Source organism: Ursus arctos, unplaced genomic scaffold (assembly GCF_023065955.2).
Source record: "Ursus arctos isolate Adak ecotype North America unplaced genomic scaffold, UrsArc2.0 scaffold_14, whole genome shotgun sequence".
NCBI lineage: Eukaryota > Metazoa > Chordata > Mammalia > Carnivora > Ursidae > Ursus > Ursus arctos.
Window position 1 is genome coordinate 1,525,888 of NW_026622808.1, and position 15,473 is coordinate 1,541,360.

General features: G+C 63.2%; 2 protein-coding genes across 5 annotated transcripts in view; one reads left to right on the top strand and one right to left on the bottom strand.

The window, feature by feature from the left end:
* Nucleotides 1-7,555, bottom strand: part of FLII (FLII actin remodeling protein) — a 12,982-nt gene extending 5,427 nt beyond the window's left edge. Inside the window, 13 exon segments of the mRNA XM_026521143.4 lie at nucleotides 164-376; nucleotides 577-710; nucleotides 902-1,049; nucleotides 1,439-1,523; nucleotides 2,165-2,322; nucleotides 2,424-2,599; nucleotides 2,972-3,075; nucleotides 3,301-3,462; nucleotides 3,577-3,662; nucleotides 3,984-4,064; nucleotides 5,246-5,317; nucleotides 5,633-5,743; nucleotides 7,436-7,555. Coding sequence (XP_026376928.2) covers nucleotides 164-376; nucleotides 577-710; nucleotides 902-1,049; nucleotides 1,439-1,523; nucleotides 2,165-2,322; nucleotides 2,424-2,599; nucleotides 2,972-3,075; nucleotides 3,301-3,462; nucleotides 3,577-3,662; nucleotides 3,984-4,064; nucleotides 5,246-5,317; nucleotides 5,633-5,743; nucleotides 7,436-7,498 — 1,593 coding nt within the window. The 5' untranslated portion in view covers nucleotides 7,499-7,555.
* A 1,240-nt stretch (nucleotides 7,556-8,795) lies between these two features.
* MIEF2 (mitochondrial elongation factor 2) lies at nucleotides 8,796-14,120 on the top strand. Of its 4 annotated transcripts, none has more exons than XM_044391780.3 (5): nucleotides 8,796-9,028; nucleotides 10,992-11,142; nucleotides 11,349-11,529; nucleotides 12,054-13,148; nucleotides 13,606-14,120. In XM_044391780.3, exons 2-4 carry the CDS (start codon nucleotides 10,999-11,001, stop codon nucleotides 13,106-13,108), a joined length of 1,380 nt encoding a protein of 459 aa, XP_044247715.2. In that variant the 5' UTR covers nucleotides 8,796-9,028; nucleotides 10,992-10,998; the 3' UTR covers nucleotides 13,109-13,148; nucleotides 13,606-14,120. The 4 variants fall into 4 exon arrangements, with proteins under 4 accessions (XP_044247715.2, XP_026376925.2, XP_026376926.2 ...); XM_026521140.4 differs by having other exon boundaries at nucleotides 8,920-9,028; nucleotides 10,988-11,142; XM_026521141.4 differs by lacking the exon at nucleotides 8,796-9,028 and adding an exon at nucleotides 9,035-9,245 and having other exon boundaries at nucleotides 10,988-11,142.
* The last annotated feature ends 1,353 nt before the right edge of the window (nucleotides 14,121-15,473 follow it).

Genomic DNA, 15,473 nt, shown 5'->3' on the forward strand with positions numbered 1-15,473 from the left:
GACGCCCTGATGCACTTCAGCCTGGACCACCGCCATCTGGCCCCCTTTGCGAAGTCCTCCCCCTCTCACCTTCCCTCAACAAACAAAACTGCGGGGTGGGGATTCTGAGCCACCTAAGGTTCCTGGGGGTCCCGTGGCCCCCAGCAACATGCCCGACCCTCACCTTGAGCACGATGTAGCAGTCAGCCTCGTAGAACTTGCCATGGAAGGCTTCCTCCACCAGCACGGGCACGAAGTTCTCGATCTGCCAGATGGTCAGACCAGGTAGCTGGCCCACGTCCTCCGTGAAGAACTCAGAGTAGTCAAGGCGTGGCTTCTCCAGGCCCTGGTCCCAGCGCCGTGCCTTGCCCCCAGGGGCTCGGGTGTCAGTACTCTCCTGGGGTCACAGTCAAAGGCGTGGCTTGCCTCTACGCAGCCACTCAGTCTGACCTCTTTATTTGCTACCCACCTCAGGGCCTTTGCACGGGCTGTTCTCGCTACCCAGCACCCACTCTCCCTCTTGGCCTGGGTCACACAGTCTGTCTTAAGCAGAGCCCAGGGACACTCGCTCCTGCCCCAGCCCCTGGCCTGGCTTACCTCCTGCTTTTTGTTCTTCTCCTGGGCCACATCCGACATGCCCTTCAGCACCTGCTTAGCCTGGTCATCCTGGGCCGAGTCCTTGCGCCTCCGGAGCCGCATCTTGCGAGCCAGGGGGTCCTTGGGCCCGCTTCCTGCTTGGGGGGGGGGAGGAGTACACAGCTGGACCCTGGCTGGGCTTGCCCCCTCAGGCATCCAGTCAACCAGGGGCCAACCTAATGCACCAGGATCCAGAAGCCGTGTGTGCCCCCCCAATGTATAGATGGGTAAGTTGAGGCCCAGAGAAGCACCCCCTCAGCGTCCCGGCCAGACTTGCTCTGCTTACCAGCTGCTGCCGCAGCCACTGTGGCGGGCGAGGCACCTGCCAGCCGCAGCTGGTTCTGCAGCGAGAAGTCGATGTTGTACCACTCGGCCGCGCGGTCCGCGGGCTTGGGAGGCATGACCAGGCTGGGGTTCTCCCGCACGTCCAGGACCTGCCTCGGGGGAGGAGCAGAGGTGGCGCTGAGCCTGAATCTACCTCCCAGTCACACTGTCCCGGCTTTCTTGCTCCTGGCCACCAGGGGCCTGGGCTCGCACCCCAGCTCTGCAGCTGCCCCTCGGGGCTCCGCTCTTCCCATCTGTGAAATGGGACCCTGCGGGCTGGTCGTGGGGCTTAGAGGATGCTGTCAAGCATGGTATGGACACAGGGGTATGGTTCGCCCTCTGCCTTCCGTGGCACTGGCACCCCTCCAGGGCCCTCTGCCGGGTCCCCCCGACTCCAGTGACCCTGCCTCGTCCGGTCTTTCCTGAGGGGCTGTCGTCACCTCCGGCCTCCCCACCGGGCCCCTCCTCCCCCTCCGCGCCGGCCCTGGCCTGCCCGGACCTCGATCTCCGTCAGGAAGTGGATGGCCTCCGGGAGGGTCACCAGGCGGTTCTTGTTCAGGACGAGTTTCCTCAGCTTCGTGCACCTGTGAGGACAGAGCCGCGGCCTCAGGGACGTGACAGACGAGTGTGGGGGAGGCAGGGAAGCCTCGGGTCTTGGAGACGGGCAGCCGGGTAGCCCAGCTAGTTAAGACAGCAGCGGGTTTAAAGAGGCCAGGAACGGCAGGAGAGGCAGAAGCAGCTGGAACACGAGTCTCCTCACAGCTAAGTGACTGGGAGGGACGTACAGTGACCTCTACGGAACAGCATTTCTCAGAGAGGCCTTCTGCAGAAATAAAGGCCCCTGGATATGAACCCCAGGACACTAAAACACGTATTCTGTCCTCACACTGGCTTGGAAGCCACCGAGGGGCCCTCTCTTCTCTCCAAGTCCTGAGAAGGCCACGCAGGTAGACACTGTGGCCTCCAGAGGGATGCAGATGGTGCCGTGTCCCAAACCCACATGGCAGGGGAACCCCTCCGGCCTCATCCCTGTGCGTGTCCTCCGTCACTGTGCCGAGGGGCACCCATACTGGGAAGCGCTGGCACAGGACTGTGTGGGCTTTCTCCGCAAAGCCGAATCAACCCGTCCATCCTGCACGCTGTGCAGAGGGCACAGGGTGGGCTCTGGCTACGATGTGGGGGTCTTCTGTGCCATAAGGCCTCCCGCCCCCACGCGCCCCAGCACCTGCACAGGCTCTCAGGGATCAGCTCCAGGTTGTTGCTGGCGGCCATGAACTCCTCCAGGCTGGTCAGCTTGCCGATGCCCGAGGGCAGCCCGTCGAAATCCAGCTTGTTGGAGTTCACGTACAACTTCTTCAGCTTGGCGAGCTTGCAAATGGCGGACTGGAGGGGAGACACGGGCATGGCGGGCGGGGGCGGGAGTCAGGGGCAGGAGCCAGGGCAGCTCAGCAGCCTTCCCTCTCCCAGCCCGGGCCTGCACGTACGGGCAGCGAGGTGAGCTGGTTGCGGGACAGGTTCAAGGTCTCCACGTGCACCCACTGGTCGATGCACAGGGACAGCTCCGTGATCTGGTTGCTGCTGAGGTTGAGGCGGCGCAGGCTGGGGAGGGTGTACAGGCACTCAGGCACCCGCGTCAGGTCGTTGCAGGACAGGTCCACATCTGGGGTGCAGGGGGTGGTGCATCAGTGGGGGCCCCCACAGCCAGCTCCAGGGGCAGGAGCCCTCATGAGAGCCCCAGCTCCACCGCCTCCAGGCTTTGTGGTCTTAAGCAAGTGACTTAATCTCTCTGAACCTCGGTTTCTCCATTTGGAAATCCCTCCTCACACCAGTGGGTCTAGGCATCAAGCCAGTGCTCATACCTTGGAGTTACCACTAGTCATCACAGTAATGAAAGAAAGAAAGAACTGTGATGTAACTAGATCCTTTTCCCTCTAGGAGGTGGCCAGGAGAGCAGAGTCAGTCCCGTCCTCCATAAGGAAGCCAGGAACCCGAAGGGGCCAGAGCCCATGGAGAGCACCCAGGGGCTGCCCACCTGCGAGGTTGCTCAGGCCCTCCAGGCTGGTGGGGAGGTTGCTCTGCGTGCGCTGCGTGTTCCTCAGGTGCAGGGTCTGCAGGGCCGTCAGAGCAGGGAGCTGCCTGCAGGGACAGCCGAGAGCATGGGGCTGAGAGGGGCTGAGAAGCCCAGGTCAGGGGCGGCTGGGGTGTGGGGGACACAGAACACCGGACTGAGGAAGGGCCCGATGCTTTGGAAGGGTGGGGCCTGAGGGGCCCAGCCCTCTCGGGAGGGGTGGGGGTGTGGTGGGCCCGGGGCCAGGTGGCCCGGGTGGGCTCTGGAGGGGTGTGGTGTACGGAGGCACCCACCGGAGCTGTGCGTGCAGCAGCGGGTTCCCATTGAGCACGAGTGTCTGCAGGTGTACCAGGCGGCGCATCTGTGGGGGCAAGCTCTCCAGACGGTTCTCACTGAGGTCCAGGTACAGGAGGTCGGTGAGGTTGATGAATAGCTGGTTGGGGATGGTGTCGATGCTGCGGGAGGGTGGGGTGAGGCGGGCAGGGGGCCGTCAGCGCCAGGCGCACAGCTCCCGGGCCCAGCGCACCCACCGTGCTGCAATCCCACCCCCTGCCCCGCCCGACAGGAACCTGTTGTGGCTGAGGTTCAGCACCAGCATGTTCTTGGCGTTCTCCAGCTCCCGTGGACATTCCGTCAGCTGGTTGTAGCTCAAGTCCTGGGCAGAAGCGGGGCGGTCAGGGCAGGGGTCTCAGGGGCAGTACCACCCTGCTGGGCCTCTGCCGGCCTTGGGGATGGGGGTAGCACTGAGGAAGGAGTGCATGAGGGGGTTTCAGAACCAAAGGGAGATAGCTGGGACCCTAACAGAAAGGGTGCCTAGGTTAGGGCTCTGACGCCGTGAGTGAGCTCAGGCAAGGCACTCTGTGCCTCAGTTTCTCCATCTGTAAAAGGGTTTACCAGTGGCTGCAGGGACCACTCTAACAGATGAGGACTGACTGGGGGGTCAGCACAGAGACCAGGTAGGTAGGGAATCACTGACCAGAACTGAGAGGTCGTCCAGCTTGAAGATGTCATCAGGGACTCCGGAATTCTTCAGTTTGTTGGCTCGAGCCACGATGGCCTGGAGAGAAACCACGAGAGTCCATGATTTCCAGCTTACACCCCCAGGACGCAGCAGAGAGATCAGGGAAGGACAGAGCCTCGGGAAGCCCACCAGAGGCCCAAGTGCTGTCCCAGCCTGGCCTTTGCCCACAGTCCCTCCACCTGGCGAGCTCTTCCTGGCCTCCTGATGAGCTCCTATTCACACCTCAAAGCCCAGCTCACATGTGCCCCAGAGCCCAGCACGGGGTCCTCAGGGTACCTGAGGAAGAGCTTCCCAATTCCAAGATAAGGGGGTAGTTCTGAGACAGAGTTTCTAGGACAGAGGGAGAGGGCTGGACCAGAGCAAACTCAGAGTGCAGACTGGACAGCAAGTCTGTTTTCTATCCTCCCAGGGCTGAAACTGCAGAAGGTCTGAGCGGGAGAGAGGACAGGCCACAGGATGGCGCCACGACTGCAAGCAGCAATGGGGCTGCTGCCACCTTTCCTTCAGCCCTGGCATCTGTGCAGGGCCACACCGTGGCTTCGTAGCTGTCACCTGGTGAACCCTCCTGGGAACGTGGAAGTAACTTGTCCAGGGTCATGCAGCCAGAGAGCGGCAGGGCCCAGATCTGAACTCAGGTCGTCCAGGTCCAGAGGCTCTGCTCTTAACGTCTGGCCTGAGGGAACAACCCTCCCTGAGGCCCGAAGGGTCTAGATGGGGGCCTGAAGTTCTGGGATGTCAGAGGTTCCGTGGAGAGCACAGGGGCGACAGGACCACCCTGATCACCCTTCTTCTGGGCCAAACCCCACTCTACCCCAGTTCTTCTACTGCCTGGCCATGTGACCTCAGCCTTGGGCAAGTGACCTTGGGCAAGCGACCTGGCTCTCTGGCCAAGTGTCTTCATCCGTGAACTTGGTGAGGGTCAGGATTATATGGAAAAACCCAAGAGGAAGAGTTGGAACAGTGCTTGGCTTGTACCAACCGTTCTTGATGGTACTTGTTGTCTAAAAATGAGTGGGAGTTTGGGTTTTTACCTTTCTCCCTCATCCATTACTGACCGCAGGGCATTATCGTATCTCTTCATCTTTAGGAACAGGCCTCTGAGTCTGACCTGGGATGGGCAATGGTGCTGGTCCAGCCTGGGGTCTGGCCCTACCCTCAGGCCGCTGGCTGGTCTCCAGCCCCCACCCCTGAGCTTGATGGCCTGTGGCAGCACTCACCCTCAGTGACGGCAGGCTGGACAGCTCCCCGTGAAGCGTGGTCAGATTGTTGTGGCTCACGGACAAGTGCTCCTGGGCCAGGACAGGGGGGCAGAGGCTCAGCAGTGTGGGTAGGGCGCCTACAGAGTCCCCATCCGCCACCAAAACCCTGCACCATCCAGGGGACCCTCAGACACACAGGCCCAGGCCACCTCTTGCAGCCTCTTTCCCTCACCCAGCCCAGTCTTATCTTGCACACCTCCTGGGACAGGGTGCTCACTCCCTCCCTGCCGGCTCTGGTCATGGCTGTCAGCGTCTTCCTCTAGGTCATCTCCCTTCTGGCCGGCTCTGCCCACCTGGCCCAGCCCCATCCACAGGGACCCTCCCTGACTGCCCAAAGCCCCTTACCAGCTTCTGCAGGGCACCCAACTCCTCTGGCAGGTAGCAGAGGCCAGTGCGGTTCAGCTTCAGCCACCGCAGACTGGTCATGGCCTTGACATTCTCAGGGAAGTAGCCGCCCTGTGGTGAGGGGGTCATGGTGAGACTGGTCTGGGCGAGGGGCGCCCCCGCTATACCACCCTCGGTGGCCCCCATGCCCATGGGAGCCTTTGGAAAGCAACAGAGTCACCTCTCAGCAGCTGTGCAACCCGGGACAGGTCACCTCGCCACTCTGTGCCTCAACTTCATCAACGGAACGGGGTGAATAAAAGCCCCCCATGACAAAAGCGTGAGGACAGACGAATCATCAGGATGGCTGTTGGCCTAAAATCTCTTGTTGGATTCTGAGCCCTGAGCAGGCCAGGACGGAACTGGCTTGTCCCCAGTGCCCCGCTGTGTGGTTAGCTCGGCTCAAATGCCTTTGCCCGCCATTCCAGGCCCTCGTTAGGCCACCAGAGATGGGGGTACCCCTGAGCCTCCACCAAGGCCCCGCCTATGCCCCCACCTGGCCATCAGCATACAAGCCGTTCTCCTCTGCAAGGTCCAACCCCCTGTGGAGGCCCGAGGTTCCCGGCACAGCCTCGGTCATGCCTCCGTGAATACCTCCGAAAGCCCATGCAGTACCCCTAGCCCTTACAACAAGCAGTCTGAGGCAGCACGGGCCTTCAGGGCCCTTGGCTGGTGTCCCTGGCCCCTGACAGCCACATTCCTGGCTGGTGACTGAGCCTCCTCCCGTCTGGAGAGGTCAATGAGACCCCTGGTGAGGATGGCAGGGATGCGGGCAGAGGAAAGTGGTGTGTGCACACGTGGGTAAGTCCAAGAAGGCCCTGCTTGCCTCCTCAGCAGTGGCCCGACCCAACCCCAGGGAAAGCCTGGGCCCCCCACCCGCGCAGACCCAGGCTGACACTACACTCACCCCGGCCTGAGTCGCTCACTTACCCACCCTGCCGCCCAGGCTGACCCTCCCTGAGCTGGGCCAGCTCTCACTTCCGCTCCTGCCCAGCCTCCTCTGGTCACCAGCACTGCCGACCTCATCCCTGATCCTCTAGAACCGTCTCACTCACCCACGGGCTGGAAGTCCGGACCGCACTTCCCTGTGGCCCCAGGCTATCAGTCCCTCAGTCTACCAGTCCCCGCCATCCCCTCCCCAGGCCTCACACCTGCTGAGAGTCTCCACACCAACTAATCCACGCCCCCAAGAGGGCTACTTAATTGCCCTTCACCGGATGAGAAAACCCAGGCTCCGAGAGGGGAAGTGACTTGCCCAAGACCACACAGGATGGGGTGGTGGTGGCAGGGACAGGGCAGTGATGAGTGTGCTCCAGACCCGCCCCCGGCAGCCCGGTAGCAAAGCCGGCCATGAGTCAGGGCCTGGCTTGGGCGTGTGACCTCAGAGGGGCGGGGACGGAGGGCCGGGGAGGCGGGAGCAGAAGCCCGCAGACCCCCAGGCCACTCTCCGGCCCGGGCGGGGCCCAGACCCCCGGGCTGGGACACGGGGTGGGGGCCCCCAGCTCAACCCACTCCCTGGCGTGACTCCGCGCCCCAGCGTCCGCCCGGCCCTGGCCGGCCCGGGTCTTCCCGTGCGGGTCCTGAGCGGGGGCACCCGGGGTCCGTTCCGGGCGGGGTCGCGAGCGCCGGGGAGAGCCCCACCCCGCGCCGTCTCCCGGGCGGCGCAGGGCCGCGAGGCGGGCGGGACAGGAAGCGGAGACCGGCGCGGGCCCGAGCGGAAGAGACGGCCTGGAGGGAGGTCGGCCCCACGCCCGGCCGGCTCACCTTGAAGTCGTTGCCGCTGAGGTCCACGCCGCGCACGAACGGCAGCACCCCGGTGGCCTCCATGGCGCCGCTCTCGCTGCCGGGCCGGGCCGGGCGCGGGGGGCGGCGGGGCGAGCCGCGGGCTGGGCCAACGCCGGCCCCGCCCCTTTAACCCGCCCCCGCCCGGGCCGGCGGGCAGGCGGAGCCCCGGCCGCGCCCCTAGCCAGCCCGCGCACCGGCGCGCCGCGGGGAAGCGCCGGGCCCGCTGGGCGCTTTGGGCCTCCCTGGGCCTCAGTTTCCCCGTCTGTTCCCTGACCGGAGGGGCCTCGAAAAGTCCGGGTTCCCCCTGTGCTCCCGAAGCCTTCGTAAGCTCCAGGCTAAGTTCCAGCGGCCTATGGCAGGGCTGTATCACAGACCCTCCAGGTCCAGGCGCTGTCCCCTGGGCTGCTGCAGCAGCTGAAATTGGCCATGACCTCTGCAGAGATTATGGACCCAGGCCGGGGGCGCACGGACCCGGGAGTCTCTATCCCCTCACTGGGCCCTGCATGGCGACCGACGGTAGCAGGATGCCTGGGTCCTTGGGTCCTAGGGCTCTGGGCAAACCCTAGGTCTGCTCCTGGCCTCAGTTTCCAAATTTGTGAAATGCTTCCTAAGGTCATCGCCAGAAACGAACAAATGCAGGTGTAGATCGCAACATACAGCAGGGGCTCAATAAGTGGCATGTTATTATTATTCCCCGAGTAAAACCAACACCCACCCTTGTCTCTGTTTATTTCCTTGCTCCCCCACCAGCCGGCACATATTAGGTCCCCCAATAAATAAATGCCGAGTAAACCACAGGTTACATGCACAACCATCCTTCGCAGGAGAGGAGGGAGCCTTGTAATACCCATTTCACAGGAGAGAAAACTGAGGCCAGAATGGAGAAGTGGCCCGCACACGGTCACACGGAGCAGATGGCAGGGGTAGCCTCCTGAGTCACGCTGTGTGCCCGGCGAGCCAACAAATAAAATAACGAAGCCACCACGCCACACTGAGAGGTGACCTAAAGGGTCAGGCAAGCAGGCCTTCGTGCCAGGTACCACCTGTTTGCCGGGCCCCGGAAACAGCATAAGCCCTGACAGCTTTCTCTACACCGCTGCCTCACACGCAAGCACACACGCCTTCACAACGGGCCCTAGGGACCCGCTCATTCTGAACCCGGGTCACCGCCCCCACACCGCCCTGTATCTAGTCCGGAACACAGCCCTGCGCCTTTAAATCTGGAGTGCGTCCGAGAGTCCCGCCCCCGAGGGACCGTGTTTGTCTGCGAGAGAGCGTGGCCCGCTCGTCATTGGCTGAGCCGCTCAGTATTTTGGAACGTGGGCGGGGCCTCGGGCGCTCCGATTGGAGCTTGTCTGAGAGTGTCGGAGGTCAGCGGCCACCCCCGGGGCTTTGGTGTTCGGTTCCCGGGTCCTCCGAGTTCCATTCCCAGGCGGGTCTGGGCTCGGGCGCCCAAGCACACCCGCTGTGTCCTCCGGTCGCTGTGCTGAAGCCGCGACGCACGTACAGCCGGAGTGTGGCTGGGCGGCCCTGGTCACCCAGGCCCGGGCGCGGAGCGTGCGTCGGACGCAGGTCGGGGGCGTGGTCTCCGCCGGGACCCGCGGTCAAGGCCCGGGAAGGAGGGAAGGGCTTTGGGCCCCAGGCTGGAGTTCGAGTGTCTAGCCTGCCCCTTCACGTCTTGGGCACATCACTGCATTGCTCGGGGCCTGGGTGCCCTCCCCGTGAACCGGGCCCACAGGCCCACCAGGGGTTGCCGCGCGGCCCGCTCAGCCCCGGCGCCGGGCAGCAGGTGTGGCGGAGGAGGGGAAGGACGGGAGGCATTTCAGGGCGCCGAGTCGGGTTATTTTTAACCACCCGCGCCCTCCAGCTCTTCCCGGAGTTGGAAGGCGGTTTGGGGCCTGCGCGACCCCGCCAGGGGTTGGGCGGAGTCCAGTTTAGGCAGGAGGTATTGAAAAAGTTTTACAGTTTTCAAGTGGATTCTTGGTCCCGCTGGAGATAGCTGGCAGTATTGATCAGCGATGAGGAAACTTGAAGTGGCTGCAGGGCCTTAATGGGTCCCCCCCGCCCCAGCCTTTGACCAGCTCAGGCCCCAGAGCCCTCTTGTCCTATTTTTAGTCTGGGCAAATTGGGGGCGGGGGTTGGGGCTGACTCCCGCAGTGATTCAGGGTTCAACTGCTCTAGGCATCTCTTCACCAGGCTACCGAGCCCTGGGCACCCACGGCCGAGCTGAGAGGGCACAAGTCCTTGGTGCCCAAGCTAGTCTGAGCCCACGGTCATCTGCTCAAGCAACCGCAGACAGTTCTGCCTGGTGTCTGACTCGTCCCCTGAGTTCTCACCTGGGTCACACACCCCCCTCAGCTCTCAGGGCCTGAGTGCAGAACCTGAGGCTGGAGCCTGGTGGCCTGGGCCTGGGAAAGATCTCTGCCTCCACTTCCCAAGTCATACCCAACCTTACAGTTCTGGACTCCCCACTTGTAAACCCTTCTTCACCACGCCTCTGCCATTTTACAGGTGAACAAACAGCTTTGGGCCCTCATCTTCCCTTCTCTGCGGCTTGGGCTTCCAGCCTCTGAGGACAGCTGCTCCCCTACTCCCACGGCCCCTGCCATTGTCCCCAACCTGAGGGGCCAAGAGAGGCCCCTGTCCAGAGGCACTGGGCCAGTTCTCTGTTTTGGGGGGGGGTGTTCTTATTTATTTGTTTGTTTTTAAATAATCTCTACACTGAACGTGGGGCTGGAACTCAACTCCGAGATCAAGAGTCAGATGCTCCACTGACCGAGCCAGCCAGGCGCCCCGTTTGGGGTCTTTAGAGTTACTCTGCTTGCTGCCCCCACAGCCAGGCCTTCAGCCTTGACTGGCATGCGCCTCCCTGGGCGGCCTGGGCCACCTCACTCATCCTGTCCTTTGACTCAATTGCTCTCCCTCTGGGGGATACCCTGTTGAGATCGGGGGGGATGGAACTGTGGCCCCCTGAGCTTCACTGAAGTTCCCTCAAAGGCCTGAGGGGCCCTCCAGTGCAGGCTGTCTGGGACCCCAGGTTGTATGTTCTCTAGACCTTGGTTTCCTCCTGCTTGTGGTTAGGAGGCAGGATAAAGCAGCCTCGAGACGCTGGCTGCAGGCCCCAGGAGACTGGACTGTGGGAGTGGGCAGAGTCTGGACGCTTTGCAGTCATGGGTCCAGATCTTGAAAATGGCAGTACCGATGATAAGACTCACCTCACGGTCTTGGGTGATATCAGGGGTCCTTGAGGGTGGGATGGAGAAGATGGGCCTCACTTTCTGACTTGACACAAGTCTCGGGGCCTTTGTACAGGAGGTCCCCTCTCTAGGGCGTGGGTCAGCTGTTTGCAGGTTGGGGAGAGGGAGCTTGGGCAGCTCCCCATCTCCTCCCAAGAAACCCCTTCTGAGAAATTCCCAGGAATGCCCCTCACGGGCTGTACTCATGGCAGTCCCAGCACGATGGGGTCTGTCCCACTGCCAGCCTGGCCACCCCCCCACCCAGAGCTGTCTCTACACCCCGGCTCTCTTACAGGCAGACAGACCATGGCAGAGTTCTCCCAGAAACGGGGGAAGCAGCGCGATGAGGTCCTGGGCGGCACTGTGGACTTCCTCCTGGCCAATGCCCGCCTGGTGCTGGGCGTGGGCGGGGCCGCCGTGCTGGGCATTGCTACCCTGGCTGTGAAGCGGGTAAGGCCAGGCTGAGCCGCTTACACCTGCGGCTCCCAGAGGAGGACAGCAGGGCTGGGCCTGTAGCAGGGGGGCACCTGGGGGTGGGGGGAACTGCCCAAGGTGGGCACCTGCTTCTCTACCCCAGCAATCTGCTTGGCGTTGCCCCCGGCTTTGGCATGGCCCCCAGGCCTCAGATGCTCTGATCCGTGTCATTCTGCCTGCAGCTCATCGACAGGGCCACCAGCCCTCGAGATGAGGATGACGCCAAGGGGGACAACACATGCCTGGAGGAGAGCTGGAAGGAACTGAGCCTCCTCAAGGCCACGCCACGTCAACAGCCCCGGACCCCACCTGCTGCCCTCAGCCAGCCTGTGTCACTCGCGGCCCCCTCGCCAGCTGCTCCAGGTGAGTGGCGCCCCCCCCGCCAACCCGGGTGGGTCCCCCTCTGCTGGTCCCATTTGGGTGATGGAACCCGGGCTCTGCTATTGACTGGCCGTGTGACCTAGGCAAGTCCCTGCTCGTCTGAGACCGCGGCCTCCAGGTATGTTTAACGGTGGCCCGTTTCTCTGCCCTCCTAACCTCCTGGCTCGTGCCAAGGCTCCTGCCACCGAGACATGGACTTGGAGGGTGGTACTAGAGCGCAGCAGCAGCGTTAGGGCAGTGAGGGGCCCAGGATGGGAAACTGAGGCCCGGCACCTATCTTCCCACTCTACACTGTTTTAGGGCGTTGGGGATCTGGGCCAATGAGACTTTGTCATCTCGTGCTCACTCTATGTGAGACCTTGAGCTAAGCGCTCTCTTAGGTGGTCATTTTACAGCTGGGGAAAGACGAGGCCCAGGATGTCACGCAGCTAGTAATTGGGTGGAGTTCTCTTGGCTCCGGACGGGGTCGGTCTTCTCACATGCTCTCTGACCCCTTCGTTCTGCAGCGGGGCCCGCAGACGCCGGGCCTCAGATGTCGCCTCCACTCAGCTCCCCCGCACCGCTGTGCCTGACGTTCCAGGAGAAGCTGCTGGCGTTCGAGCGGGACCACGTGACCATCCCAGCGGCGCACGTGGCTCTGGCCAAGCAGCTGGCCGGTGACATCGCCCTCGAGCTGCAGGCCTACTTGCGGAACAAGTTCCCAGAACTGCCCTTCGGGGCGCTGGTGCCCAGCGGGCCGCTCTACGACGGGCTGCAGGCAGGGGCGGCCGACCGCGTGCGTCTGCTGGTTCCCCTGGCGCTCGAGGGGGGCCTGTGGAGCCTGGTGCCCGGGCTGGACACGGTGGCCAGGGACCCTCGCTGCTGGGCCGTGCGCCGGACTCAGCTGGAGTTCTGGCCCCGCGGGAGCAGCCCCTGGGACCGCTTCCTGGTGGGCGGCTACCTGTCTGCGCGCTTGCTGCTGGAGCTGCTTCGCAAGGCCCTGGCCTCCTCCATCAACTGGCCGGCCATCGGCGGCCTTCTCGGGTGCCTGATCCGGCCCAGCGTGGCCTCGGAGGAGCTGCTGCTCGAGGTGCAGCACGAGCGCCTGGAGCTCACCGTCGCCGTGCTCCTGGCTGTCCCCAGCGCTGCCGTCGAAGAGCCCCTCCTCCTGGCCTGGCCCCTGGAGGGGCTGGCGGGGAACCTCTGGCTGCAGGACTGGTACCCGGCAGAGGCCGCCCGGCTGCGGGCCCTGGACGAACGCGACACCGGGAGCCGCCGGCGGCTGCTGCGGCTGCTGTGCGGCGTGTGCCGCGGCCACCCGGCCCTGGGGCGGCTGGACCGGAGCCACCTGAGCCAGGTGGTGCTGCACCTGGGGGAGGCCGAGGCGGACTGGGCCGAGGCGGCCCTGGGGGAGCGCTTCCTGCAGGCCCTGGAGGCGCTTATCGACAGCCTGGAGCGGGCCAGCCTGCCCTGCCACTTCAACCCCGACGTGAACCTCTTCGGTGGCCTGCGTGCGGAGGAGATTGACGACCTTGGCTTCGCACTGTACAGCGGCCTGCAGGCCCCTGAGTGGCTGCTCTAGCTGGGTGGGGACGGGGCGGCCGGCACTCGTTCTGATGCGGGTGAGCGGGGGTTGGGGGGGCGGGCGCTTCCCCTCCAGGCCTTTGGAGAGCACTTTTTCTCTTGCTTTAGCCAGAATAAAAGAGGGTGCGTTCTGTAAGCCCACGGGGTTAGCATGTACGTGGGCAGCAGTCATGGGAGCCCCCCCCAAGCCCGGAGAGCTCGGCTGGGGGGCACCTGAGCGCGGCTGGGCTGCCTCTGGGGACAGCCCTGAGCGCCGGCCATGCACACATGCCCCGTCAGCCCTTGGGCCGCCCCTAGGACCCTGGGCTCGGTCCATCGTCACCAGCAGTGAACGCACTGACAGAACCCGGCTTCTGCTGTCCTAGGCAGGGGATACAGGCAGCTCCGTTTTTCTGTCGAGAGGGTGAGTTAGCGCTTTCCTCGGGTGCCAGCTGCAGGCATCTCGAGGCTTCCAGGGCTGGGTGGTAAACACCGTGTGTCTGTTTCGTCCCCCAGGGGCCAGAGTCACCTGCTGCCCACCCCGGATTGCAGCTCTGGGGCGGATTTGAAGGCTGCGTCGTCTCCCGACGTCACATGCGTGTCTAGCTGGCTTGTGGAGCTCTCCCCTCTAGCCTGGGGCAGGAGCTGTCGGACGTGCTGCCCATCTCATACCTCAGGGGAAGGCCCCTTTCTCTCCACCTGGGCTGTTTGCTCTTCAGGAAGCCAAGGTTCCCTGTGCTGCCCGCCTTGCCTGGAGCGGAGGACGCCCCATTAGCTGCTGCTGGGCCCCGTTCCCCCGCCCCAGAGAAGCCTGCGGGGCAGGTCTGGCCTCCACAGTGCCACCAGGAACTGTGCCCCGCCGCCACCTGAGTTCTCCCTGAAGCCTGGCTCGGGTGGGGAGGGGGTTCCGCCTCACCTCCCAGGCATCCCTCCTGCCTGGCTTTGGTATCCTTCTTGCCAAAGCAAAGCTATGCCTCAAAGAATGTGACTAGGAATAAAAGGAAACATTCAGATGTCTGTGTGATTTGTGCTGGGCTCTTACACGCAGCTCTCTGGAGTTCTGGAAGCTGGGCCACAGGTCTTGGGATCTGCCTGGAGGAGTCAGGGTGTCATTGGAAAAGTAGGTTGTGTGGAGAGAGTATTACCGGATTCTTGGTGTGATGTTTCACTTTAGTGACGGGACCCAACAAGTGAGGGGTTTCTTCCCCCCGAAGTCCAAACTCTCAAGCCCCCACTGTGCTTTTTGTGGTGGGTAGGGCTGCCCCCAAGCCCCTCGGCCAGCATGTCAGTGTTCAGAGAACTGTGATGTCTCTTACCTCCCTTGCCTCTCCTTATGGCCCAACAAATGGGGGACACACCCCCCATAGGGAAGCGAGAACATCTCAGGGTCCCCACAGGAGCCATGGCTGGGGCTTACTTCCTTTGTCACCACAGATGACAAGTGGGGCCTCAGGGGGGCTCTGGGCCGTGAGTGTCACCACAGCCGCTGTTCCCATTCCCATGCGGTCGTATTTCCTGAGGCAGCCCCCACCCCTTTGAGCGGTGAGTTGGTGACAGGGAGCAGGATCAACGTCCCTCTCATCTGAGGGCCAGCACATGGGACCCATGAGCTGCATCTGTGCACCTCGAGAGGTCATGAGGGCGCTCCTCAGGGGCACTCAGGTGGCTGGGTGGTGCCACAGAGAGGCTGTGGTGAGGGTCAAAGGGCAGGGGACTGGCTTAGCCCAGGTGCATGCAGATCACCTGGCTTGGGGACTCGTGCAGATGGAGCTTTGAGCAGCTGTCATGGCGGCAGACGGTGGGCAAGGGAATGGCCTGGAGGCAGACAGAGGCGGGGGGCCTTGGTATTCTTGTCAGGAAAATGGGGGATTACGTCATACCGACTTCTCAGGCGGCTGTATGGAAAGTGTTGGTGTGTAGTGTTAGCCCAGGGCCAGGCACAAAGGAAACCGCCCCCGAACCCGGCTGTGGGCCCCTGCTGCCTCCCCCACTGACTAGTGTCACAAACCCCAAGCACGGCAAGAGGCACCCGGTGCCAGGCCCGTGTCTGACCGAGGCCGTGCTCCTCGGGACCCCTGGTGAAGGGCTGGCTGGGCACGGGCAGGGGGAGCAGTCTGGAAGCCAGCTGGGTCCAGAGCCCCTCTTCTTCGATGACCAAACCCCGACACGTGGTCCCCTCCGCAGAGGCTGCGGGCTTCAGGTGGCTCTGAAGTCCTCACACCACCATTTCAGTAAGACAAAGTCAGGATGAACTGAAAGGGAGAGAAAGGAGGCGCTCGTGCTCACATCATCCACCCCAGGTTAATGGCTAGGACTTCAGTTTCCAGCCAGAGAACTGGAAGCGAATCACTATTTTGCTGGGACGCTTTTCAGGGCCGTGTGCT

Excerpts from the sequence above, each read along its gene's own strand:
- MIEF2 (XM_044391780.3), top strand. The coding sequence starts at position 10,999 with ATGGCAGAGTTCTCCCAGAAACGGGGGAAGCAGCGCGATGAGGTCCTG. Across the intron at positions 11,143-11,348 it reads CTACCCTGGCTGTGAAGCGG|CTCATCGACAGGGCCACCAG; the intron begins GTAAGGCCAGGC and ends TTCTGCCTGCAG. Across the intron at positions 11,530-12,053 it reads CCCCTCGCCAGCTGCTCCAG|CGGGGCCCGCAGACGCCGGG; the intron begins GTGAGTGGCGCC and ends TTCGTTCTGCAG.